Genomic DNA, 27348 nt, shown 5'->3' on the forward strand with positions numbered 1-27348 from the left:
GAAGAAGAAGAGGAGGAGGAGGAAGAGGAGGTCCGGCTCTTCCTTTGAGGAACAAACACAAACAGTCGGTTACATAATAATAAACAACAAATAAACAACAACAAACTGCTCTGCTGAGTTCAACTCGAAGCGCGTGCATGTGTGCGCGCGCGCTGACTTTCTCTCCATAGAGTTTCAGTGAGTTTACATCCGGGTTTTTTCCCTAGGCAATGGGAGTCGTAGCACCGCCGTTCCTTAGGCAAAGTGAAATAAATTCGCCGCACCGACACAAAAACTAGTCCGCTTTTCGAACACATTTTCCCGTCGCGTCGCTTCGTCCATCGGTTCCATCGGAGCAACTTTAACGGCACCGGCCGCGGACGTCGGCCGCTCGGTGGCGGATAAACGAGCCGGTGTCGGTCGGTTGAGGAGTTTTTGTCCCCCTTCCTCCAGCGCCGCAGCGCAGGGATCTGTGCGGTGCTGCGGCCGGGCTGAATGAGATTGAAGAAGAGTTCTTCTTGTTTTGTAGCTTCAGTTTTTCTCTTTTTACTCTTTTTCTCTAAAAGTCCGATTCTCTCCGGAGCAGCGGCGCGTGCGAGCGGGGAGCAGCGGCCGAGCTGTGCGGGGCCGGAGCGTCCACCGTGGATCGGCTGCTGACACATATATATTTAATTAATCTGGAGGAGGACTGCTGCTGAGTAAGTGCACATTGGGGCTTTTTAATTTCATAACTTTAATTTTCTCTCCTGTCAAACTTTACCTGCGAGCCGCGGCCCGCCCGAGCCGCTGTGTGGGAGTGTGTCTGCGGGCAGGTGTGCGAGCTACCGCCGCTGTTTGGGTGCAGCAGCCCGGTGTGTTTCTGTGTGTTTAGCTGCTCTGTTTCTTATTCTAGGAGTTGATATTGTGGAGGACAAGGGGCCGAGGTAACTTGGAGCCAGCGACGGCCGCTCGCTGTCACAATTCTTGAAAGATGGCGTCTTTCGGGACTGTTACCGAGCGGGCTTCTCCTCCTCCTCCGTGTTCGAGCCTCTCCCCGCGGCCCGCGGCTTTATTTCTCTTCGGTGTAAGTTATCAGCGTGGCTGGCAGCGTTAGCAGCGCGGCTAACAGCAGGGCTAGCATTAGCGGCTACTGCTAACGTTATCCACTTGTTCTCGGTAGCGTCCCTCAGCCTCCGCGGAGCAATGTCGGCGGAGACAGGGGGGTCGGTCCGGTGTTCCGACCGGCGCTCCGGAGCCTCTCGAGCCCCGAACCCTGCTCAGCTAGCGGGGATGTACCGAGGCGGCTCGGACGGAGGGTTTCCCCGGCGTCCAGGCGCCTGAAGAGGGACATTTTCAAAATGTCTCTGGAAACATTCAAAGACTTTCCTCTATTTGTTGTTCTCACACACTTCACTGCTCTGGAAAATAAAACCTCCATCTTAGCTCCGGTTCTCTGCTGCGGCATCTGATGGAAGTTTATCCGGAAAACTTCATGTCCCACCCGGGGAGCAATTACTGCAATTAACACACACACAGAGACAGACACACACAGAGACAGACACACACAGACACACACAGAGAGAGACACACACCGACACACACACACACACACACGCACACACACACACACACACACACACACGCACACACAGAGACACACACACACAGAGAGACAGACACACACACACACACACACACAGAGAGACAGACACACACACAGAGACACACAGAGACACACAGAGAGACACACACGATCGTACAGTTATCTTAGTGAGGATATTCATTGACATAATGCAGCCCCTAGCCCCTAGCCATCCAAACTAAATCCCTAACCTTAACCTTAACCTTAACCCTGATTCTTAACCCCCAAACAGTCCATTAAAGGGGGGGGGGGTCGGACCGGCCAAAAGGTCCTCACTCCGTAGGTTGTATGCTCAAACTGGTCCTCACAAAGATAGCTGTACAAACACACACACACACAGATAGAGAGAGAGACACACACACACACACAGTACTAGTAATGCTTGTGGTAGTAGTATTAATAGTTGTGGTAGTAGTAGTAACGTTGTGGTAGTAGTAATGGTTGTGGTAGTAATGATAGTGGTAGTACTAGTAATGTTAGTGGTAGTAGTAGTAATGGTTGTGGTAGTAGTATTAATAGTTGTGGTAGTAGTAATGGTTGTGGTAGTAGTAGTAACGGTTGTGGTAGTAGTAGTAACGTTGTGGTAGTAGTAATGGTTGTGGTAGTAGTAATAATGTTAGTGGTAGTAGTAGTAATGCTTGTGGTAGTAGTAATGGTTGTGGTAGTAGTAATAACGGTTGTGGTGGTAGTAGTATTAATAGTTGTGGTAGTAGTAGTAATGGTTGTGGTAGTAGTAGTAATGGTTGTGGTAGTAGTAATGGTTGTGGTAGTAGTAGTAACGGTTGTGGTAGTAGTAGTAACGTTGTGGTAGTAGTAATGGTTGTGGTAGTAGTAATGGTTGTGGTAGTAGTAACGGTTGTGGTGGTGGTGGTAGTAGTAGTGGTTGTGGTAGTAGTAATGGTTGTGGTGGTAGTAGTAATGGTTGTGGTAGTAGTAGTAGTGGTTGTGGTGGTAGTAGTAATGGTTGTGGTAGTAGTAATGGTTGTGGTAGTAGTAGTAACGATTATGGTGGTAGTAGTAATGGTTGTGGTAGTAGTAACGGTTGTGGTAGTAGTAGTAATGCTTGTGGTATTAGTAATAACGGTTGTGGTAGTAGTAGTAATAACGGTTGTGGTAGTAGTAGTAATGGTTGTGGTAGTAGTAATAACGGTTGTGGTAGTAATGGTTGTGGTAGTAGTAGTAATGGTTGTGGTTGTGGTAGTAGTAGTAATGGTTGTGGTAGTAGTAGTAGTAACGGTTGTGGTATTAGTAGTAGTAGTAACGGTTGTGGTGGTAGTAGTAATGGTTGTGGTAGTAGTAGTAATGGTTGTGGTAGTAGTAGTAATGGTTGTGGTAGTAGTAGTAGTAATGGTTGTGGTAGTAGTAGTAACGGTTGTGGTAGTAGTGGTTGTGGTAGTAGTAGTAACGGTTGTGGTGGTAGTAGTAATGGTTGTGGTGGTGGTAGTAGTAACGGTTGTGGTAGTAGTAGTAATGGTTGTGGTAGTAGTAGTAGTAACGGTTGTGGTGGCAGTAGTAGTAACGGTTGTGGTGGTGGTAGTAGTAGTAGTAACGGTTGTGGTAGTAGTAGTAATGGTTGTGGTAGTAGTAGTAGTAACGGTTGTGGTGGCAGTAGTAGTAACGGTTGTGGTGGCAGTAGTAGTAACGGTTGTGGTGGTAATGGTTGTGGTAGTAGTAGTAGTAACGGTTGTGGTAGTAGTGGTAGCGGTAGAAGTGTTTGTATTACTGGTTGTAGTAGTTTTGTCAGTAGTGGTGGTGGTAGTAATTGTTGTGGTACTAGATGTAGTAGTGATTGTACTCGAGCGTTGAACTTAATTCATATTTGAATGTTTACATTTCACAATACATAATACTTCTGTCTACCACATTTCAGAGGGAAATAATGTACTTTCATTTGTAATATCATAATACCACAGTAGTAGAAGTAGTACTAGTTTTCAGGTTCTTAAGATCTGATGGAAGTTTACTCCAAGTAACAACCCTCCTTGACATACTGCTGCTAACCAAGTAGTCGAATCTACCAGATACATGTACTAGTTTCCTTACAGTTATGTTTAGTCACTGTAAGTACAGGTACTTGAGGTACTTGAGGTAAATGAACAAACCAGAGGAGTAATGTAACTAAGTCAACTTCATAAAAATGTCAAAACAAAACTTGGTCACAAAAAACCAGAGCAGGAAGAAAACACTGTAAAGTGAGTCACAACTGTATTCTGCAGGTCAATAAGAAAACATCTGTGATGTCAGACAAATGTAGTGAAGTAGAAAGTACTACACTTCCCGTAGTCAAGAAAAGTGCAAGTATTCAGAATACTACCTGAATAAATGTACTCAGCAGTGTTCAGAGCTTTTTCTTGAGTAAAAGTACAAATACTCCATGACAAGGAAACTGTCCTTCTTTTTGAGTATTTCTATTATGTGTTACTTTATACTGAAAACCTTTTAGAGGTAAACATTTTCCTACGTGGGTATCGAGTTATACACATTAAGTGTTTAAACATTATATACGATTAATTGTATAGTTATTATATTCCATAATTTTAAGAAATCAAGTCAGTTACCTTTTATATCAACAGAATATGGGAACTCTGATCTTTCTGACTTCTTACAGTAATGTTGTGCTGCAGAGTTTGATAGAAACTGATTAATCTCTGGATTATTTTCTTTCATCTATAAAATGTCAGAAATGTTCACATCAGAATATTCCACAGCCTCGGGTGATTGATCCAGATTCCTTGTTTAATCTGATCTGTCTGTTCACAGCTCAAACTTAACATATTCACTTTAATGTTCAATTTATTTATGGATTTTCAATTTCTATCCCTGTAAAATATGACAAAGAGAATGTTCTCATCTGCAGAAACCAGGAGTATTTCACATTTTCACTCTAGAAATGACTTTAATGAAACATGAATGGACTTTACTTTGTGGCTCTAGTAGAAATATGTCGAATGCAAGTTTTTTTTTTTTTTTTTTTAAAGGCTGGAAGAGATGCATTTAAGGTTAATTTAATATTTAAAAAATGCGTTAAATCAAACAGAAAAATCTCAATTAAATTAGACCAAAAGAACATAACTATATAATAAGATCTGAAAGAAGTAACAAACAGGTTAAATAGAAGAAACTTGTCTTTGTTGTTTTATGGCTAATATATAAATGGTTAATTTTGAGTATTTGCAATATTTATTAATATAGAATCAGAGGTTGTCATTTGTTTGTTTTTTGCACTGACACTGGTTTAAACTGGGTTCGTAAGTGTGTGATTGTTCTGTGTTACAGGGCAGCACAGAGGGGTGGAGTCCAGTCCCACAGCCAGGTGGTGAGTCCCCAAATCTGATTTCATTAAACTATCATTCATTGAAGGGACATTAAACAGGTTAAGTTGTATTTTGATTTAATAATTAATAATCACAAAGATCTATTAATGCTCATCTAATTCAACAACTATTTTTACTTTGATATTAACTTGATTAAAATGTGTCAGTTAGATGAGTTATTTACTACTAATAAAAATAAAATACATGTAATTTATTTTAGTTAAACCTCCTTAGTTCAGTAACATTGTAATTGTTTAGTTAACGTTTTTTTAATGTAATTAATAGAATTTGATTGAATTTAACAGATTTTATGCAAATAACTTATATTCATTTACACTGCTAGTAATGATGTAGTTGAAGTGTAACTAATTCAGTAATTAAATAATAGTAGTAGCAACATACATAAAAAAAATTAAAGATCAATTTTAGAAATAAAAATTCTGAAATGAACAAAAACAAAGAAAAAGAAGATATGATTAGTTTTAGAATGTTTATGAAATGGACATTTTGTTTTTGTAATTGTTTGTCTCATTATTGGTAAAAATCAAGTTGATGAAACTTATGTCATTTGAATTTTGAATGTACTATTTATTTTGCATGGAATAATTCAGAGTTAATTATTTCTTGTAACAGAAATAAACTTTGAATGTGTCTTGTTTGTAGAGTTAAGTTAACAAGAGAAGCTGCCTTGTATTAGATTATTATTAATGATGATGACGATAAAAGCCTCTTTTAATAATAATAGCATATTATTATTATTCAACACATTTTCATACAACCTGTTGAATCATAATAAAGAGTTTAATTGTAAATAAGTGAAGTTACATCCTGTTTTTTGTTTTGTTTCCAGCGGCACTTTAATGCTTCAGTTGGATGGTTTTCCTACTGGACACGGTGTTAAGGTAAAAACCCAGTTACAGTAATAGTACTTGTGTGATTACTTTGTAATATTAATAACTGTAGTGCAGAACGTTCAGTGTTGTTCTGTGTGTGATGGTGCTGCTCCTGTTTCCTGTGACCTGGTTTGACCTGGTTTGACCTTGAAGGCATCGTGTCATTGTCAGCTTCACACAAGAAGTCTTTATGGTGCAGTACCTCCGGTTGCTATGACAACAGCTGTGACCCCAGCCCCGATACTGCTGATTTCTGTTGAATTGTCTTTTTAGACGTTTCTCCTCAGTTGTCCTGTGTGTGTGTGTGTGTCTCTCTGTGTGTGTGTGTGTCTGTCTCCAGGCTGATCGATCGGCTGGCAGACTGACTGGATCCATGATGGAATTACAGACATTACAGGAGGCTCTGAAGGTGGAGATCCAGATCCATCAGGTGAGACTCTGTCGTCCTGGGCACCTTTATTCAAGTTTGATTCAGTTTTCTGTTGCAGCTCAGGCTTCACATCATTTATCATCAATATGTTTTTTATGTTGACATATGAATGTCAGGAGCTTAACAACTGCATTGTATTTACCATGTAATTTACTTAATGGTCTAATAAGAAAGATTTATTTTATTTAGCAAAACACTGAAACATTGTGATCCTTAAATAAACATGGAAGCTTAAAAATGTGAAACAGATTTTGACCTTCTCCGACGAGGTAGACGTACACACATTCTTTACTCCAGCTGAAGTACTGAGACTTGTGTCCTAATGTAGTTCAAAGATTATTCTACTTAAACCAGTTTTTTAAATTTAATTTACTTTTAAGTCAATCAACTAAAAACCGGTTAAAGTAAGAAAAGATTTGTGACATGAAAAATGTTCCGGGAGGATGACGTGTGTTGAATGAAGTAGTCTTCATTATGGGATGGAGAAAGTTGTGTTGCTTCGTTTTTGTTGCCGTCAGTGATGTTGTTTGATTCTTCACTTTCCTCCGTGTGATTTCTTCTCATCACGGACAGATGCTCGTCGCCTCTTCTCCAGATTTGAGTCTCCCTCTTGTCTGTTTCGTCTCGATGTGTCTTTTCAACGCGTTACGTCTGTGTGTGATCTGCACTGATAGACACACAACAAGCAATTGTCTGTGTTATCGTCCATTTAGGCGGGAATGTGTCTTGATGATGACAAAACAAAACAAAAACATGATTCACCTCAAATCCATTCACACAAAAGTTATGATCCTGTTCAAAATGTAAGAAGTAGAAAGTTATAAAAGATATTTGTGTTAAAATGTAGAGTAAAAGTAAAAGGTTGAGAAATACTCAACCGCCTCTGGTTATTCAAATGAGTGTCACCAGGTTGTAGTTCTCCGTGGTGACCAGTAGGTGTCCCTGTTATTAGTATGTGTCTGACTGTGGCTTGTCTTCTTCTACAGAAACTCGTTGCCCAGATGAAGCAGGACCCTCAGGTAAACCCAGCCGACGATCTTTACAAAGGACTGTGCGCTGAACGCAGCAGTGAGGTCACACCTGTTCCCGTCACACCTGAGCTTCAGCTCAATCCGACTGGCTCTTGTTTTTCAGAACGCTGATCTGAAGAAGCAGCTCCACGAACTTCAAGCAAAGATCACAGCACTGAGTGAGAAGCAGGTACATTATCGCACACACACACACACACACACACACACACACACACACACACACACACACACACACACACACACACACACACATGCTGTTTCAAAGGAAAGAGTCTTTGACCTATCGACGCCGCACTTTGCTGTGATTGGTCCTTTTTTTATGTCATTTCCTGCAGAATCTTGTTTCCTATCTCTAAAATCTGTACAACCTCGGCTGAAAGGTTCTGTTAGTCAACAAACCATGAATGAATGATAAAAGTACAAAAGTATAAATTTAATAAATACAGAAATCTGACATGTTTTTCATTAATAAATCCCCAAAACATATTGATCCTTAAGATTTCTAAATATAGAAACATGAACTAAATGTTTATTAACTCTCCCATAGGTATTTCAACTCTGAACATTTTTAATTATGGAGATATTCATATTTTTCTCTGCACCTCTAGAGCCACCGTGTGTTAGCGACAGGTTTTCATCTCCACTTTCTGCTGGAAAAAGAATGAATCTTCTTAATATTATGGTTTTTAAATTTAGATTTAAACCGGATCATTAAAACAACAATCTCTTGAGGACATTCAGGGGCAGCCAGCAGGGGGCCTTGTTTTCAGAAGTTCTGCTGTGGAAACTTGATTTGACTGAAACAACAAATACATTATTCAACATTTTCAGTTACATTCTTTAATGTTTTGAAATTAAATTCACAAGAAAAGCTCTCACATGTTTTTTATGCCTCTGAGCAGGCGACAGCCAGCGGCCGGAGGCATTAAGTTTTCGGGTTGTCCGTCCGTCGCTTCTCGTCAACGTGGAATCTCGGGAATGCCTTGAGGGAATTTTTTCAAATTTGCTACAAATATTCACTTGGACTCATAGATTAATGGATTTCATTTTGGTAGCCAAAGGCCGAAGGTCAAGGTCACGGTGACCTGAAAAAGTATGTTTATGTTTTTCCTGAATGTGATCTCTTAAGATCAGCTTGAGGGAATGCCTTCACATTTGTTACAAACGTTCACTTGGACTCAAAGATGAAGGTCAAAGGTCAAGGTCACAGGGACCTCACCTTCCTGTGATATATAAGGACTGCTCATAGAGAATTTGATTACATCTGGTACCGTTCTCTTTGACTCATAGATGACCTGATTAGAATTCGGTGGTCAAAGGTCACTGACCTCTCAAACGCATGTTTTGCCTTGTGAATGTAAAGGAACATCTGAAGGGAATTCACACGTGAGTTCGGTGGTCAAAGGTCACGGTGGCTCAGAAACATGTTGTGGCCTCTTCAATGTGATATAAAACTGACTTGAGGGAATTTCTTCAACTTTTGATCGGTTGCCACTTGGACTCAAAGATGAAGTGATTAAATATCAGTGGTCACTGTGGCCTCATTATAATAATATAAACTTTATTTATATAGCACTTATCTAAACAAGGTTACAAAATGCTTCACAAACTACCTGGAAAAAACTAATTAATAAAAATAAAAGCTGAAAGCACAATGAGCAGCACTTTGGCGACAAAAAATAAATGAATCTGGGAAAAATATTTAAGTAGAAATATGTACACGGAAACTGCAAAGGTTGGCAACTGCACTGCGGAGAGTCTAGCTATTTCCTGTTTCTGCTTCAGAGGCAGAAATAAAAACCGGCAACACGTTTCCTCCCAACAGTCTTTACCTCTGGTTTGAAGTGAAGCCATCATCTTCTTCCTGGTGATCCTCCGCTCTACTTGCAAATAAATACATCACCCCGTTTGCAAAGATGAAATGTGTTGTGTTTTAACACACTGAGAAAACGCACACAAACGTTTTTTACACAAAGTCTGGTGATATGACGGATTTTAAACGTGAGCACAAACTAGACACCTGGTAAACCTGAGTTAACCCGAGGTAAACCCGAGGTTAACCCGAGGTAAACCTGAGGTAACCTGAGGTAACCCGAGGTTAACCCGAGGTTAACCCGAGGTAAACCTGAGGTAACCCGAGGTAAACCCGAGGTTAACCCGAGGTAACCTGAGGTAACCTGAGGTAACCCGAGGTAACCCGAGGTAAACCTGAGGTAACCTGAGGTAACCTGAGGTAACCCGAGGTTAACCCGAGGTAACCTGAGGTAACCTGAGGTAACCTGAGGTAAACCGGAGGTAACCTGAGGTAAACCTGGAGGTAAACCTGAGGTAACCCGAGGTTAACCCGAGGTAAACTGAGGTAAACTGAGGTAAACCGGAGGTAACCTGAGGTAACCCGAGGTTAACCCGAGGTAAACTGAGGTAAACTGAGGTAAACCGGAGGTAACCTGAGGTAAACCTGGAGGTAAACCTGAGGTAACCCGAGGTTAACCCGAGGTAACCCGAGGTAAACCTGGAGGTAAACTGAGGTAACCCGAGGTTAACCCGAGGTAAACTGAGGTAACCTGAGGTAAACCTGAGGTAAACTGAGGTAAACCTGGTAAACCCGAGGTAAACTGAGGTAAACCGAGGTAACCGGAGGTAAACTGAGGTAAACCTGAGGTAAACCTGGTAAACCCGAGGTAAACTGAGGTAAACCGAGGTAACCTGAGGTAAACCTGGAGGTAAACCGGAGGTAAACTGAGGTAAACCGGAGGTAAACTGAGGTAAACCTGAGGTAAACCTGGTAAACCCGAGGTAAACTGAGGTAAACCGAGGTAACCGGAGGTAAACTGAGGTAACCTGAGGTAAACCTGGAGGTAAACCTGGAGGTAAACCGGCGGTACACCGGAGGTAAAACTTCCAGAACGACAAAACTCACGATGCAGCCGCCGTCATGTTTAATCAAACTCTCCACTCTCGTTAGCTACTTCCACCATCAGCTCCGGGAACAAAACGATTTAAGATAGAATAAAAAAAGTACTTACTGAAAGAAATGAGAGTTGCACTTCATGAGTGACTTCATGGTTTGTTTTGCCATTAAAATATGTTCTCTTTAAAGAACAATGAACTTGTCAGTGTTTTCTAAATGTACCGGGTTCAGTCCCTGACGGTGGCTGAGGTGATGTGTTCATGGTCAGTCAGGACAGTTGAAGCGAGTAATGATGCTTTTTAAAAAGACCCGAGAATGTCCTAAGAAGCTCTGTAACTTCAGTGTTTGTGTTCAGCCTGAACGTCGTCTTTGTTTCGCTTGTTTTTTTTATTTGTCTTGAGTTTTTTATTTTTAACTGCTTTCAGCCTGAATCCTATTTTTATCTCCTGCCTGCACATTGTCTGTTTGTTTTCATGTTTCGTTGTGAAGCGGTTTGTTCTCGCTGCTTTGAGACAAATGTAGAATTAGAACAGTAGAAAAAGAATTGGTGCCTTTTTATTAAATCCACTATTAAGAACATGAATGTGTTTTATAAAGAGAGAAACTGGGTTGTTACTTGTGACTCGTTACAGAAACATGACTTCAGGTGTTATCAGACATTAACCGCATCATATTCACAAACGCACACGCACATAGTGTTCATTGTTGTCCAAGCACATTAATTGTCATGAGGTTGTTGATGTTTCCTGTGAGGAGACTCAGACTGTTATTGCTCCACCAGTTGTGCGGAGGTGAAATACTTTGTGAGGGACAAGCTGAAACCTGGTGATTGTAAATTTAAACGAGTTTTCTCTGTGAACAAGTTTCAACTGGACAAATACCTGCAGGCGGTTGAACTGAGGAACTTTCCTCTCCCAGAAACCCTGTCCTAATTTACTGAGATGACAAAAGTGCTCACTGTGACTACCAGCATCAAGAGCCTTTTACCACTTCGCAGGATTAACTGTTCACTGATGCCACGTTGAACTAGTTAGGGTAGAGAACAATTAACCCTTGGGCGGTGGTTTTCAAACTGCTGATGCAGGCGGGTGTCTTAAGAATTATGGTTTCAATAAAACAAATGTTTTTTAAAAATACCCTGAGAAAACACAGATGCCAGCTGCAGAACTTCTGACCAGACACCTTCATGTGGAAGCAGCCCACACGTGTCATTAACTCTGCCAAGGAGGTTCTACTTTCACCCCAGTCCCTCCACAATGCCTCAAAGCCATTTCTTCAAATTTGGTGCAAACATTCATTTGGACTCAAGATGAACTGATTAGATGTTTGTGGTCAAAGGTCACAGCGACCTCATGGGTCTACAGATTGAAACTGCAGTGGCTGGTGAAGACAAACGGCCTCATGGAGGTGATCTGTCTCTAACCACTGATATGAGTGTGTGTGATTCAGTGCAGGTTTAAGGGATGATACGTGGACCATATCTACACAGAGATTGTGTATAGAACACAAAGAATTTTACAATACAAGTCACTTTCATCCGTCATCTCTTCTTCTCTCCTCAGAAAAAGGTGGTGGAGCAGCTGAGGAAGGAGCTGCTGGTGAAACAGGAACCTGAGGCCAAGATACAGCTGCAGGTCCAAACTCCTCCAGGAGGTGGCGACATCAAGCCAATCACCCTGCTGCAGAGCCAGCAGATACCTGGAGGACTGCAGCAGGTCGGACACACACACACACACACACACACACACACACACACACACACACACACACACACACACACACACACACACACACACACATAAAAGTAGAGAAGAAACTACAGAACCTGAAAATGGTTCCCAATAAAACCCCCAGTGCTGCAGAGGGCGCTGTTGCTCAGTAAAACTATCGCTTTGCTTTAGTGGAAAAAAGCTGCTTTGTTTCACATTCAACGGTAACGGAGAGAAATCCAGTGTGGCCACAGTTGCATTCTGGGAAATTTAGGAAACGTAACTGAAGTAGAGGTCCGAATCATGGCTTCACTCTTCCTCTGCAGACGCTGACAGTGACGCCGGTCCTCACCGCAAAGACGCTACCTCTGGTGCTGAAAGCTGCCACCACGCCCACCCTGCCTGGCACCGTCCTGCCACAGCGCCCTCCCACTCTCGCTATGGTAACCACAGCTATCTGCAAACCTGACTCGCAGAACACCCCCATCAACCTGCAGGTGGCCAGCAAGCTGACCAATCAGTGCTCAGAGCCTGTGCGACTGGTGAACGCCAAGAACGCCATTGTGGTAAGACCCTCTAGTTCCTGCCGTCGTCCAGTCACATGTCATCATCGCCTTCCTCTAGTCTGACTAGCAGTGATCAGTGTTGTGGTCTGGGGACAGCTCCTGGATGTAAATGAGCTTTTAGACTGTGGTCTGTAGAGCTGTGGCGTTTAAAACAAACTCGCTCTGAGTGACAATGTTTCTCTCATCACATGACACGTGCTCGAGCCGGCTGTGGTGAGAGTGGTGGCCTCGTAGCTGCCAAACTGTCGGCGGTCAGACCAGTCACTTAGTCCGGTGGTCTGGTTCCTCTCACGTAGCCACACGTTTGTGTAAAACGACAGAGCTCAGGGTTCATCGTCATGGACACCCAGGAAACTGACGTTTAACGTCTCTGCTGCAGTTCAGGGAAAAACTGTTGAATGAATTCATTTAATTATGGAAGAAGCTGCTGCTTGTGTAGTTTCCGTTTGGTATCCAGGTGCAGTGTGGTTTAGCTAAAACAACATGATGGCACCTTCCGTTGTGAGTGGAACAGTCTGAAGAAAAGTTCTTTAGTCGTCAACTTCACAAACGTATAAAACGTCACTGTTAATTAAGATAACGCTGCAGAGACTGTGAATCCAAACTCTGACACATCCCATCAATACAGACTAAACAAAGGTCACAGTGACCTTATATAATTGTGAATGTAACATGTCAGGAATACGTGGAGGGACTGAAACTGCACATCCGCAGGGTCGTTCTAGTTATACTTCACATAATATTATTGGAAACTACCTGGAACTGTGCACCTTTTACAAAATGTAGCATCCACTTCGGAGAAGGCTCATTAGGAACAAGCTCAAACAGCAGGTTTTCGTGTTGTGGTGTTTGTGTGTACATTTGCATCATCTGAAGCAGGACAGCTGCTCGGCTTCAGTGTCCCGAGCCTCTGTTGTTGTGCACAGATGTGTTGCTATTGGCTGGTAGAGCCGTCAGAGGAGAACTCACAGCAGCGGACATGTCAGTCAAACATCAGCCTACATGTACGTGTAACAGCGGCACAGATCCACAATCTGCTGTGGTTTTGTCTCAGGTGCAGGCCACCACCACCACCACCACTGCCCAGCCAATCAAAGTTCCTCAGTTTGTCCCTCCTCCTAGACTGACGCCTCGACCCACCTTTCAGCCACAGGTGCGTCCCCTGTAAGACCCGCCTCCAAACCCTTACCCCCCCAGATCAGTGTGTGTGGCCCACCTGAGGTGACTTGCTTACTCTCCAGCAGAGGGCAGGAGTGCACCAAAGCAAACACTCATGCCTTGCTCCGTGGCACTAAAACATTGTTTGCTCTGTGCTGCCTCTACTCATCTCTTCTCCTCTCGTTGTGCTTTTTTTGATTTTCCAACTGACCTGTGAACAGGTTTTATCAAAGGTTTCCTGCTTGTGTGACTGTGTGTTTACCTTCTGTGGTAAGAGCTTGTTTTCCTGCAGCTTTGTGGTATTTTGTGTTCCTGGCTGTTGGTGTGTTTAACCCAGTAGGTGCAGTCATGTTGATGTGTCCCTGTGCTGAGCGACGTCACTGGGAGCTCTGGCTGCGTTGGTAGTTGGCAGTAGTTGCTGTCTTAATAAAACCCAGCAGCAGCAGTACAAGTAGTCCAGTTTAGTTTAACTTCAATAATAGAAAATGTATGAATATTTTAGTTTATACCTTTTTAGAGAGTTGTTCATTAAATGTCCAGCATTGTTGTTATGCATCACTTGGTTCTGTTCAATGGAAGATCTGCCTTTAGGATTAACAGGTCAAAGGTCATAGGCCAAATATAAGTCTTAGTAAATACAGTTAAAGAAAGCACTGTTGTATTAAACTACAGTTTAATTCAGCACGATTAAAATCAGGTGACCCGATAACCGCACCAGATACGCTCTGAGCAGCAGGTCACCAGTTCAACTCCCAGATGGTCAGACCATTTATCCAACTCTCTCTCTGTTTGCTGTCTCTCCTTCATGTAGATAAAGTTCTGTTCGGTCCAGTGTGTTGAGCTTTGGTTAGAAACTGAGCATAAAATAATCCCAGTGATGTTTTCACTAGTGTTTCATATGAATTCAGTCCAAATTGTGGTTCTCTTTACCCTAGAATAGGCTCTTTTGTATTTAAATACTTTATATTCACATACTTTATATTCACATACTTTATATTTAAATACTTTTTATTTACATACTTTATATTTAAATACTTTATATTCACATACTTTATATTTACATACTTTATATTCATATACTTTATATTCACATACGTTTATATTTACATACTTTATATCTACATCTGGAGCGACTCCTCTCTACGGAGGCAGCCATGTTTTTTTTACAGTAGCTCAGACTGGACAAACTAAACCTTTTGAGTTTCTATGACAACTGAAGCTACCACAGGTTCTCTTTCATGTTTGGAAGGGGGGGGGTGCTCAGCTGCAACATGACACTTCACCACTAGATGTCACTACATTCTACACACTGCACCTTTAAGATATGTGAGGATTAATTTACTGACTGTGACAAACATCCAACAGCGGGTTGAACAATTATTTAGCTTTGTGGTTTAATTGTTAATGCTAACCAACTAGCCCATGTGCTAACTGTTAGCAGCTAGTTAGTGTTGCTTTACCTCAGTATAATTCATAAACTAAATATCAGCAATCAGCATTATGACTAAAGAAAATTGCTAAACAAAAGAATTTGTGCTACTTGAAGAATTAGGTTTTTGTTTGTCTCATTGTTGTTCTCGTTAAGAGCAGAATTACTGTTATTGTTCTGAACTCAGTGCTAGTAGTAGTGTAATGCGTTAGTAGACTGGCTGGGGCAGAGCTCCACAGTGTCGATACTCAGCAGTGTAAGGTGATTTTATTTCTGTTTCCTGATTGGCTTTTTGTTGTCATCAGGTCAGGCCCAAACCGGCCACACCCACCAACATCCCCATTGCCCCTGCCCCTCCCCCGCCCATGATGGCGGCCCCCCAGTTGCTCCAGCGGCCCGTCATGTTGGCCACCAAGCTGTCGTCCTCGCTGTCCTCGGCGGCTCCCATCCACCAGGTCCGCATAGTGAACGGGCAGCCCTGCAGTAAAACCGGCTCCACTCCGCTGACGGGCATCATCATCACCACGCCCGTCTCCGCCACACCCACCCGCCTCACCAGCCCCGCCCAGACACCCAGCCCCGCCCTGACTCCTGCTAAGCCGATCCAGATCAGCAGCCTGATCACCGAATCCATGGTAAGAGGACTGTGTGTGTAGTGTCTGACGTTTGGGACAACAGAGGCTAAAAGAAATCGAGGCTGAAGGAAATGGAGGACAATAAATATTTTTTGATTTTAAATTACAAATATGTTATTCTGACAAACTTAAACATTTGAAGTTGTAACTGTAATACATTGATGATGACCTCTGTCCTGACCTTACTTCTTCATACTTGACTCCTCTTCTTCCTCTTCCTCAGCAGACTGTTAAATCAGGAGGTGGAGCAGAGAAGAGGGTCGTCAGCCTCCCCTCCTCTTCCTCCACTCCGCCGTCGTCTCCAGCTCCCAGACCCAAGAGAGAGGAGAACCCAGAGGTATGAATGACACATGACGTCTGTGGCAGATGACTGATCCTCATAATAAATGTGTTTTATATTTCTCCTGTAGAAACTGGCCTTCATGGTGTCACTGGGGCTCGTAACACACGACCACCTGGAAGGTGAGTCACACACACACACACACACACACACACACACACACACCCCTTTGGCTGCTGTTTTGGTCTCTGCTTTCAAAGCCTGACATTTTTAATTTGCAGAAATTCAGAGCAAAAGACAGGAGCGAAAGAGAAGAACGACGGCCAACCCGGTGTACAGCGGAGCCGTGTTCGAACCTGAGGTACGTACGCCGCCGACTACGACACAGCATTTTGATCAGTTGAAACAAAACAAAGAGATTCAAGTGTTAGGGTTGAAAATTTATTTTTAGAAAGTGGATCATACATCCACAAAAAATCTATATAACACTGATAAGACATCATATGTCCTGTTAAATGTTTTTACAGTTCCTGTGTAACGAACATGTCTCTCCTCCTTCTTTCAGAGGAAAAAGAGTGCAGTGAGTTACCTGAACAGTCCTCTGCACCAGGGGACCAGAAAGAGAGGTGCGTACGAACGCTGCTGCCACTCTAACCTGCTAGAAACAGAACAGAGCCTAGAACAGGCCGTAGAGTCTGGGGGGAGATTACAGAGACCGTTGGTAAAGACGAGACATTCTGCAGGAAACACACCAACCTCTATCAAAAATCTCTATGAGCAGATTATCAAGACAAGGAATCGCACAACCCTGAAACAGGAAACAGGCCGAAACCGTTTGTGTTTTTCTTCTTCTTCGCCTGTTTCCAGAGGCGTGGTTGTGTTTTTCTTAGTGGCCACACCTATCGTTCAGGAGAAGACTGCACTGAGTCACCGGGCCTCGGGTGCGAGTAAGAAAGAGAAAGATGTTACAACTTCATACAATGAATAATCTGTCGAGCACATCAGCGACTCTGAGGCTCTGACTCTTAGTTTGAGCAGCGTGTAAGAAAACTGCAGGTTAGTGTGTCTGTGTGTGTGAAGCCGGGGATTATCACGCTGAACTTCTTTGGTTTGCCCACAAACGACTTGATCAGTTGATTATTAGAATGTTGATCATGTTGTTTAGTAGTTTAAATCTGCCAGAACTCGCCTGTGGATCAATAATTAGATCTTCATGGACATGAATCAGTAGTGGCAGTGTGAACGACACAGTGACCTCAGATGTTTTTATCGTCTGAAGATGAAGAGGTCAAAATGTGGTTGAACATTTTTAGCTGAAGCTCCTCAGAATGAACTCCTTCACAGGTTAATCTTTTTAAACCAGATCCGTCTTTTTGATTTTGACTTTGCTGTTTCACAAGTTTCTCTCGTTTCCATTTGCTGCTCTGATTAAATTAGACGAGACTAGAATAAAGTAATAGTGATGTGTAGGACTGGTAACACGACTCCAGGTAATAACACGACTAACATGGATTGGCTTTTATAATATCACAACTCAAAGTACTAAAATTGATTTGTAGAAGCTTCCACTTCCTGTTTGCCCCTGTGTAATTACTAATCTTAGAGGATTATCATGTAACACTGAATAATTCCTGCACAACATTTTACTTTAGGGTTTTTCAAGAGAAAAAGGAGAACATTTGAAACCATGTCAGATTTTAACACGTCAGTCATCAACAGGCTGCTACTGAGCTCATGTAGTTTAAATATGGACACGTACCATGTTCAGGGTTTGTGATGCAACACCATGTAACTGTTACTGAGCAACAGCGCCCCCTGCAGCCACACATGGGAATTAATTCTATTGGGCTCTGAGCAATGACGATGAAGTGCATCAATGTGTTGACTCTGACTGAGTCGTCCCATTGAACTGAAACACAACTGAACGCTGGATATTACCCATGATCCCCGGCTTCCTGAACCAGAAGAGCTGTCAGGGTTTTTCCTGCATAAAGAATTGCGAGGCGCCGACCTCGTCATATTTCGATTGTGGTAGTGCAGTGCGAATGATAGAGACTCAGAGAGGAGCAGTAAATAACTGACAGAGCCGGTAAATCCTGTAAAAAATAACTTTTTTACTCTCCAAACATGTATGAAAAGACCCAGTTTAACACTGTAAGTGGACGTAGTGGAGCTGTGCATGGCTCCCTGGGTGTTTGCCCCGGGCTCGGTACACCATCCTTTTCCTCCAGGACAAAACAACAAATCCACCAAACTCTGTTCAGAATTCTTCATATTTCAAAGTTTCCTGCTGAATATTGGAGATAAACTCTGGTTTTTAATAACTTCAGAGTGTTTCTAACTGATCTCAGTTCAGCTTCACTCTTCAGCTGCAGCTGGTTGTGACAGTTGAAGCTGACTCTCAGTCAGTTCTTCTCACAGGAGATGGAACCCACTCAGCAGAGTCACAGAGAACAGACGCTCAGGGAGAGAAGGAGGAAACTTTCTCATGTTCACACTCACACATCAGACTCACTTTCATCAAGCTGCTGCTTTCAGGTAGAAAAGATAAAATCACATTGTCAGTAGACGACTGATGGTGAGCTGTTAACTGTCCATTCACTGTACATTCAGGTAAAATGGACCGTTGGGACTCGTTGTCGAGTTTATGCTCCTGTCATTGTCTCACTCTGTAAACGCGTGTTTGGACGGGTTGAAAGTGTCTCGATGACAGAATGAATCATCTCTTCAAGAATCACGGCTGTAACAGAAATTCCTGATGAGCAGGTGAAAGACTGAAAAATACAGAGAAACATCCCGAGAAAATCTTTTTGATCAAGTCCAGTCTCAAAAAGCACTGATGTCCCTTTCCTCCGTGTGAGGTCTGTAGACGTGGATGACGTTAGCTGCTGCTAGCATTGACGTGTAGCAGGTTTAAATTGCTCTTTAATTGAAACTGAATTACATTTAAGCTGGACTTCTTCTGTCAGTGGGGGGGTCGTGGTATAACGTGGCCCGTGTAGCGATGAAGGTGGTCTCTAACATCCCAGCCTATAATGAATTAAACGTGTTAACATCTGACACAAGTCCATTTGTTGAGTGCTTCAGACGACTTCAGTAGGTTTATACTCGTGCACGGCTTCTGCTTGCATGGAGCCAGTCTCCTGCACTAACACTGCTGTCTGTGCTTCTGACTCCTCTTCCCCCTCTTCCTCCCTTACTGCTCCCCTGGCTCATGCTAGCCAACGAAGACTCCCTTTCCAAGGTATGTCATACAGACTGTTTTTGTTTTTTCCCCCTCTCCATCTTTCTTTTTTTCTTTGTTTTCCGTCTTTGTTGTCTGTCTCATTTCACCCAGGTCGCCCACCCAAATACAGCAGCGTCCCGGAGCTGGGCAGCCTCACTCCGACCTCCCCCTCCAGCCCCGTCCATCCCCTCCCCCTGCCCAGCCCCAGCTCTGGGGATGTAAGTAACGATGGGGGAGACGGACAGCTCAGAGGGTTGGACACCCCATCACACACAATCCTATTGGCCCAGTAGCTCTGTCAGTCATTTGCACCTGAGACCTCCACAAACATACCATGAGTTTGTTGTGTCCATGTGATAATCATCAGTCATAAGTTGATTTTTTACTTTGACTCAGTCTTACAAAGTGAACAGTGTCCTCATTAATAACTATTAATAACTCAGAACACATCCTAACCCCCAAATGTCAAGTAACTTCTCTGTGGGCTCAGTAAATGAACACACCATGTCCATTAGACATCAAGGCTGACTGTAAACTAAACCAGATCACGGCGCCTCCCCCTGCCTTGCCTCTCCACAGATGGTCGGTGGGGCTCAGTTGAGCGGGGAAACTGATTGGTCCAATTCTTCCTCACAGGGAGACATCCATGAGGATTTCTGCACTGTGTGCAGACGCAGTGGCCAGTTGCTCATGTGCGACACGTGTTCTCGTGTTTATCACCTGGACTGCCTGGATCCACCCCTGAAAACCATTCCTAAAGGCATGTGGATCTGTCCAAAATGCCAAGATCAGGTAACCGCAGCAGCCGAAACTGATCCTGAGACAGGGGGATGGGGGTAGTGCAGTCCAGACATGGCCGATCAGGGCCAGTAGCTGTACTTTACGACTGTTCAATCCTTTGTAAGCATGTACATAATGCAGTATTGTTTTTTTGTACTCCTGTCTCATTCATTGTCAGTGAAGAATTGCATTTCACATCCATCCACCCCATTGCTTGTCCCTCCTCAGCCTCACCACAGGGTGGTGCAAATTTTATCTTCCTAAAATCTTTTCCAAGTTTTAGCCTCTGTTACAACTCAGAGCTTTTCTGTTCAGATCCTGAAAAAAGAAGAAGCCATTCCCTGGCCTGGAACTCTGGCTATCGTTCATTCCTACATCGCTTACAAAGAAGGTGACCACAGATTCTTTTCGTCCTAAAACATCTGCGACAGACACAGTGACGTTAACTGCTTTCTTCTATCACTGCCTGTTTCAGCTAAAGAAGAGGAGAAACTGAAACTGATGAAGTGGAGTTCTGAACTGAAAGTGGAGCGGGAGCAGCTGGAACAGAGAGTCAAACAGCTCAGCAACTCCATAACGGTAAGAGAGACGTCAAACAGAGCAGCAACACAAAGACCAGAGGTGTCCACTGACTCTGTTCCAACAGCCGGGTCTGTTTTAGAACCAGAGGTTAATTCAAGATAAACCTCTCTACTGAGCCCAGAGTCTCATCTCACATCAACTCTGTCTCCTGCACAAATACACTCATGTTGCTTCTGGACGTTACGTTTGCTCCTTGAAATGATTGTTGGCAGCAGATTTATAAACAAGTGTTAAGCCCCTGGTATAGATAAGAGAAGAAAAGAGATCTTGTCTTCATAACCCCATGAAAGGCAGCAGCACAGCGTCAACATTTGTTAAAAAATTTAACTTCAGAGATGAACAGCGCTCAAAACAGAAATGTCACTAAACCAAGGTAAGCAGAAATAAACACATGACAAATCTCAAAGCTCTGAACCGTGAACAAGAGTAAAATGTGAAAATGGAAAAAACGTGTCTGCTGCGTGTCTGCTGCGTGTCTGCTGCGTGTCTGATCCGTGTCTGCTGCGTGTCTGATCCGTGTCTGCTGCGTGTCTGCTGCGTGTCTGCTGCGTGACTGATCCGTGTCTGCTGCGTGACTGATCCGTGTCTGCTGCGTGACTGATCCGTGTCTGCTGCGTGTCTGCTGCGTGTCTGATCCGTGTCTGCTGCGTGTCTGCTGCGTGACTGATCCGTGTCTGCTGCGTGTCTGATCCGTGTCTGCTGCGTGTCTGCTGCGTGACTGATCCGTGTCTGCTGCGTGTCTGCAGCGTGTCTGCTGCGTGTCTGCTGCGTGTCTGCAGCGTGTCTGCTGCGTGTCTGCTGCGTGACTGCTGCGTGTCTGCTGCATGACTGCTGCGTGTCTGCAGCGTGTCTGCTGCGTGACTGATCCGTGTCTGCTGCGTGTCTGCTGCGTGACTGATCCGTGTCTGCTGCGTGACTGCTGCGTGACTGATCCGTGTCTGCTGCGTGACTGATCCGTGTCTGCTGCGTGACTGATCCGTGTCTGCTGCGTGTCTGCTGCGTGACTGCTGCGTGTCTGCTGCGTGACTGCTGCGTGTCTGCAGCGTGTCTGCTGCGTGACTGATCCGTGTCTGCTGCGTGTCTGCTGCGTGACTGATCCGTGTCTGCTGCGTGACTGCTGCGTGACTGATCCGTGTCTGCTGCGTGACTGATCCGTGTCTGCTGCGTGACTGATCCGTGTCTGCTGCGTGACTGATCCGTGTCTGCTGCGTGACTGATACGTGTCTGCAGCGTGAATGCTGCGTGACTGCAGCGTGAATGCTGCGTGACTGCTGCGTGACTGATACGTGTCTGCTGCGTGACTGATCCGTGTCTGCTGCGTGTCTGATGCGTGTCTGCTGCGTGTCTGTTGCGTGTCTGATGCGTGTCTGCAGCGTGTCTGATCCGTGTCTGATCCATGTCTGCTGCGTGTCTGCTGCGTGTCTGATGCGTGTCTGCAGCGTGTCTGCTGCGTGACTGATCCGTGTCTGCTGCGTGACTGATCCGTGTCTGCTGCGTGACTGATCCGTGTCTGATACGTGTCTGATCCGTGTCTGCTGCGTGACTGCTGCGTGACTGATCCGTGTCTGCTGAGTGACTGATCCGTGTCTGCTGCGTGTCTGCTGCGTGACTGATACGTGTCTGATGCGTGTCTGCTGCGTGTCTGCTGCGTGTCTGATACGTGTCTGATACGTGTCTGCTGCGTGTCTGCTGAGTGACTGATCCGTGTCTGCTGCGTGTCTGATACGTGTCTGCTGCGTGACTGATCCGTGTCTGCTGCGTGTCTGCTGCGTGTCTGCTGCGTGTCTGATACGTGTCTGCTGCGTGTCTGCTGAGTGACTGATCCGTGTCTGCTGCGTGTCTGCTGAGTGACTGATCCGTGTCTGCTGCGTGTCTGCTGAGTGACTGATCCGTGTCTGCTGCGTGTCTGCTGAGTGACTGATACGTGTCTGCTGCGTGTCTGCTGCGTGTCTGATCCGTGTCTGCTGCGTGTCTGCTGCGTGACTGCTGCGTGTCTGCTGCGTGTCTGCTGCTTGTCTGCTGAGTGACTGATCCGTGTCTGCTGCGTGTCTGCTGAGTGACTGATACGTGTCTGCTGCGTGTCTGCTGCGTGTCTGATCCGTGTCTGCTGCGTGTCTGCTGCGTGACTGATCCGTGTCTGCTGCGTGTCTGCTGCGTGACTGATCCGTGTCTGCTGCGTGACTGCTGCGTGACTGATCCGTGTCTGCTGCGTGACTGATCCGTGTCTGCTGCGTGACTGATCCGTGTCTGCTGCGTGTCTGCTGCGTGACTGCTGCGTGTCTGCTGCGTGACTGCTGCGTGTCTGCAGCGTGTCTGCTGCGTGACTGATCCGTGTCTGCTGCGTGTCTGCTGCGTGACTGATCCGTGTCTGCTGCGTGACTGCTGCGTGACTGATCCGTGTCTGCTGCGTGTCTGATCCGTGTCTGCTGCGTGACTGATCCGTGTCTGCTGCGTGACTGATCCGTGTCTGCTGCGTGACTGATACGTGTCTGCAGCGTGAATGCTGCGTGACTGCAGCGTGAATGCTGCGTGACTGCTGCGTGACTGATACGTGTCTGCTGCGTGACTGATCCGTGTCTGCTGCGTGTCTGATGCGTGTCTGCTGCGTGTCTGTTGCGTGTCTGATGCGTGTCTGCAGCGTGTCTGATCCGTGTCTGATCCATGTCTGCTGCGTGTCTGCTGCGTGTCTGATGCGTGTCTGCAGCGTGTCTGCTGCGTGACTGATCCGTGTCTGCTGCGTGACTGATCCGTGTCTGCTGCGTGACTGATCCGTGTCTGATACGTGTCTGATCCGTGTCTGCTGCGTGACTGCTGCGTGACTGATCCGTGTCTGCTGAGTGACTGATCCGTGTCTGCTGCGTGTCTGCTGCGTGACTGATACGTGTCTGATGCGTGTCTGCTGCGTGTCTGCTGCGTGTCTGATACGTGTCTGATACGTGTCTGCTGCGTGTCTGCTGAGTGACTGATCCGTGTCTGCTGCGTGTCTGATACGTGTCTGCTGCGTGACTGATCCGTGTCTGCTGCGTGTCTGCTGCGTGTCTGCTGCGTGTCTGATACGTGTCTGCTGCGTGTCTGCTGAGTGACTGATCCGTGTCTGCTGCGTGTCTGCTGAGTGACTGATCCGTGTCTGCTGCGTGTCTGCTGAGTGACTGATCCGTGTCTGCTGCGTGTCTGCTGAGTGACTGATACGTGTCTGCTGCGTGTCTGCTGCGTGTCTGATCCGTGTCTGCTGCGTGTCTGCTGCGTGACTGCTGCGTGTCTGCTGCGTGTCTGCTGCTTGTCTGCTGAGTGACTGATCCGTGTCTGCTGCGTGTCTGCTGAGTGACTGATACGTGTCTGCTGCGTGTCTGCTGCGTGTCTGATCCGTGTCTGCTGCGTGTCTGCTGCGTGACTGATCCGTGTCTGCTGCGTGTCTGCTAAAATAACATCTGGCTTGTGACATTAAATCAAGTGCTGTTGTCCCTCTTCCATCAGAAATGCATGGAGACCAAAAACACCATCCTGTCTCGTCAAAAGGAGATGCAGGTTTCCCTGGACAAAGTCAAACACCTAATTCGCCTCATCCAAGCATTCAACTTCAACAAAGCTTTGGCAGAGACAGAGGGGAAAGCCACCAGTGCCATAGTCCAGGACAGTTCTGAACGTGCACTTGGCTCTGAAGCTGCTCCAGAAGCCAACTCTGTAGAGAAAGTTAAGGCTGTAAGCTCCTCGACAAACAGCAACACCAACGGAAATGACAAACAAGAGCAGAACGGAGCCACTGGCAGCAACCAGACAGCAGCAGTGGGAGGAGTCCCTGACAACCAGCCCATCCCGGAAGACAGCACAGTCCTAGCAGCGGATACCAGCCTCGGTGTAGGATCAGGGGGTAAGATAGGGCCTGGTGTAGGACCAGGGGGAGAAGGAGGAGGTAACACAGGGACTGGTCCACATTCGGAGGTCATGGCCAAGTCTGAGACGGCTCCGGTGGTTGACAATCCTGTCACCTCGACGGTTTTAGCGGTTGCCACCACCAACGGTACAGCTGAGTCAGCCTGCCCTGACCACAACCCTGCAGGAGACTGCACCACCAACGCCACCGCCAACTCTGAGAACAAGATGTCTGCCGTGAACCCTCCAGAAACAGCGGTGGAGAAGAAACAGGAGGAGATCGCTGACAGTGACGGCAGCAACACCAACAACAGCAAAACCTCAGAACCCTCCCAGCATTCTTTGCCAGCTCTTGTCAGCAGTTTGGACAATAAAAAGTAATTCTATGTCTCTTGAGTTGCGGGAATTCAAACATATATATTAAAAAAAGACTTTTGCTTGCACCATATGGTGCCCTGAAGTTGCCAATCTGTATAAATGTTGTTTGTTTGCATTGTATTGTCAGACTGTGTCAATGGTAGATATACAGCCCACGTCACATGGCTCTAGGGAGGCGTAGGCTGTGGGCCACAGAGCTGCGGTACATAAAGATCTACGTACTAGTGTCATCATGCCAATTAGTGATAGACGCAAGTGGTGGGAATGCTCAAAGGCAGATTTAATACATCATCGCACCAGTGCGTGCCTGTGATAGTGGCCCCTGAGTTGTCTTGTGCGGTGGGGAGATGAGTTCACATGGGTACAAAGAACCAAGAACACAGAACCTAACATCTGGGGTTACTGGTCTAAAAAGCAGTGTTGTGATAGAGTTCAGAAAAGAGAACCTGTTCATCCCCTCGTCCCAATGAACTTCTGCAATCCCACAAACCTAAACCCCTGAACCTCCAGCTCTAAAGCTTCTTTATTAACCTCAACCGTATCCCTTAAACCATCAACAGGCAACAAAAAACATTATCGGCCAATAGCAGTAAACTTCTCCTGATGACTCCAACTTACCTTTCCCAGTCCTCGAGCAATCAAGGTGACCAGTGAAAAACCTGTCGTGATTAAAGAGAACGATGCCAAAACCCAAACTTACTTTCCCTGAGCACCAGTTATCCAGTGTCACCTTTTGAGCCCCTCCACCCTAATCCAGTGAGTCGTAAGCACACTTCAACAGTCCAACAACAGGGTCCCTTCTGAAGACCTCGATCCTGCTCAGTTGTTTAGTCTGAATACTTTGTTGGATTACCGGTTTAAGTTAATTCTGTAAATCCAGATTTGAAGAAGTCTCTGGGAAGGCCGGCACAGAACCCCAATGTCTTCACTGGGAAAGTGTGGCCGAGGTTAGAGATTTACCTAATTTACAAATCTGCTCATGATTGAAACCACATTCATTCCCCTGGACCTTCCTCTGGTGACAAAGACCCAAACTTACCTTCCCCAATTTGCCAACAACCAAATTTGACCTTCTGAATCCTTAACAACCCAATAACTGAAGCTCTGCCCCAGTTGACCAATGACTTCTCCATCTCCCCCCACCCCCCCATCACCCCCCACCTGAGCTCAGGCAGAAAGACGCTGAGCGTCGAGTTCAGCAGGTACGAGGACGAACAGGCGCAGTAGCCGAACAGATGTTTTCAGTGGTGTCGGTCAAGTGTAGTGATTGAGTTTTCATTCGTGAGTCAAGTGTGTCAACTGTGAGCACTAAATGTGAAATTGCAATATTGCAATGTCAACACACACAAACTATATCTGGGCTGTGTTTCTTTTTTATAGGAAAAGATATTCAGGTCTTCCTAGTCTTCAGAAATAAGTGCTTTTTGTTCCTGAACCTGCTGGACTGGCATCATCAACACAAAAAGAAATCCTCTTTTTGAAGTGATGATCTTTGCATTGTACATTTCTGTTGAATCCTGAACTGCCAAAATCAGCAGGGACAAGTCCACTTACTGTATTGAACGATCAAATCATTGGCATTGTAAGATATAACTGCTTCAGAAATTGGAAGTCCCCAGATCGAGACAGGAGAGCTTATCAGACAATAACATTGAGGAACTTTTTTCCTTGGAGGGATTTGTCGTATGAACCTGCTCCTCCAGATGGAAGATACCACAAATCCTGAGATTAAAGCACAAGCTTGCTGCATTACAAAGAAGTGCTGAAGAGCTTTTTGTATGTTGATATCGAGTTAAACAGAGTATGCATCTCTTTGTTGTGATGTGACTTATCCCCACATTGCCAATATTTTTCTAGGAGGAAATACAAACCTCTGTCTGACATTAAGGCTCAAGTGTAGTTGATATTTCCAGGGGGAGTGTCCGGGCTTCAGTGTAGGAACCCCCCCCCCCCACACACACACACACACACAGTTTCTTTCTGGAGCATGTCGGGGCTGACACGTGATGCTGTTATTTGTTGGCGTTGTCTGTTTCTTTGGTGAACTTCTCATTACGTCTGGCTTCTTGTTGAGTTCGGGGCATTAACAAACTGGTCTGTTCGTTAATGGAGCCTCTGGTTGTGCTGGAACATGTTGCAATTTGGGATTCAGTTTTTTTTACCTAATTTTAAGTCGTCCAAAAACGCATTAACTCCCGAGTTTTCATGGTTCAACCAAGATCATCACAAAATGTAAAAAAATTTGATTGATTTCTTTGTCACGCTAGCAGCATTATCTCTATTACTGCCAGTGTTGTTGTTTTTGCTGATTCCAAGGTCAAAGTTTTCGTTTCGTGTCCATCTTATGAAATATCTTGATGTTCATGTTCCTCAGAGGATATTTACCCTGTTCATCCTCTGGCTTTTCCTCCTCACATGTTTGGTTTTCATGGTCTTTTATCAGCTGTTGACTGGATATTGATGAAATGTGGTGCTCCCCTCAGGATGAACTCTGACTCTGGTGATCCTCTTCACATTATATTCAAATCCCTGCAGAATCGATGACGTTCCCATCAG

The 27348-nt window shown here is 45.0% G+C and overlaps 1 protein-coding gene across 7 annotated transcripts; it reads left to right on the plus strand.

Moving 5' to 3' along the window:
- Nucleotides 1-26924, plus strand: phf21ab (PHD finger protein 21Ab). 7 transcript variants are annotated; one of them, XR_004614030.1, is made up of 20 exons: nucleotides 1-677; nucleotides 4877-4916; nucleotides 5765-5816; nucleotides 6148-6237; nucleotides 7224-7256; nucleotides 7372-7437; nucleotides 11742-11894; nucleotides 12215-12454; nucleotides 13509-13607; nucleotides 15347-15676; nucleotides 15900-16013; nucleotides 16087-16138; nucleotides 16238-16317; nucleotides 16522-16582; nucleotides 19294-19400; nucleotides 19819-19974; nucleotides 20278-20353; nucleotides 20438-20541; nucleotides 24019-25330; nucleotides 25383-26924. XR_004614030.1 is itself a non-coding variant. In XM_034587130.1 (19 exons), exons 3-19 carry the CDS (start codon nucleotides 5775-5777, stop codon nucleotides 24793-24795), a joined length of 2496 nt encoding a protein of 831 aa, XP_034443021.1. In that variant the 5' UTR covers nucleotides 1-677; nucleotides 4877-4916; nucleotides 5765-5774; the 3' UTR covers nucleotides 24796-26924. The 7 variants fall into 7 exon arrangements, 6 of the variants coding, with proteins under 6 accessions (XP_034443021.1, XP_034443018.1, XP_034443019.1 ...); XM_034587130.1 differs by lacking the exon at nucleotides 19294-19400 and adding an exon at nucleotides 19178-19200 and having other exon boundaries at nucleotides 24019-26924; XM_034587127.1 differs by having other exon boundaries at nucleotides 24019-26924.
- The last annotated feature ends 424 nt before the right edge of the window (nucleotides 26925-27348 follow it).

This window comes from Hippoglossus hippoglossus, chromosome 6, assembly GCF_009819705.1.
Source record: "Hippoglossus hippoglossus isolate fHipHip1 chromosome 6, fHipHip1.pri, whole genome shotgun sequence".
Classification (NCBI taxonomy): domain Eukaryota; kingdom Metazoa; phylum Chordata; class Actinopteri; order Pleuronectiformes; family Pleuronectidae; genus Hippoglossus; species Hippoglossus hippoglossus.

Bases quoted from the DNA above. Each gene is read 5' to 3' on its own strand.
- phf21ab (XM_034587127.1), top strand. From the start codon at position 5,775: ATGCTTCAGTTGGATGGTTTTCCTACTGGACACGGTGTTAAG. The intron at 13,608-15,346 runs GTGCGTCCCCTG...TGTTGTCATCAG, and splicing joins GACCCACCTTTCAGCCACAG to GTCAGGCCCAAACCGGCCAC. The intron at 15,677-15,899 runs GTAAGAGGACTG...CCTCTTCCTCAG, and splicing joins GCCTGATCACCGAATCCATG to CAGACTGTTAAATCAGGAGG.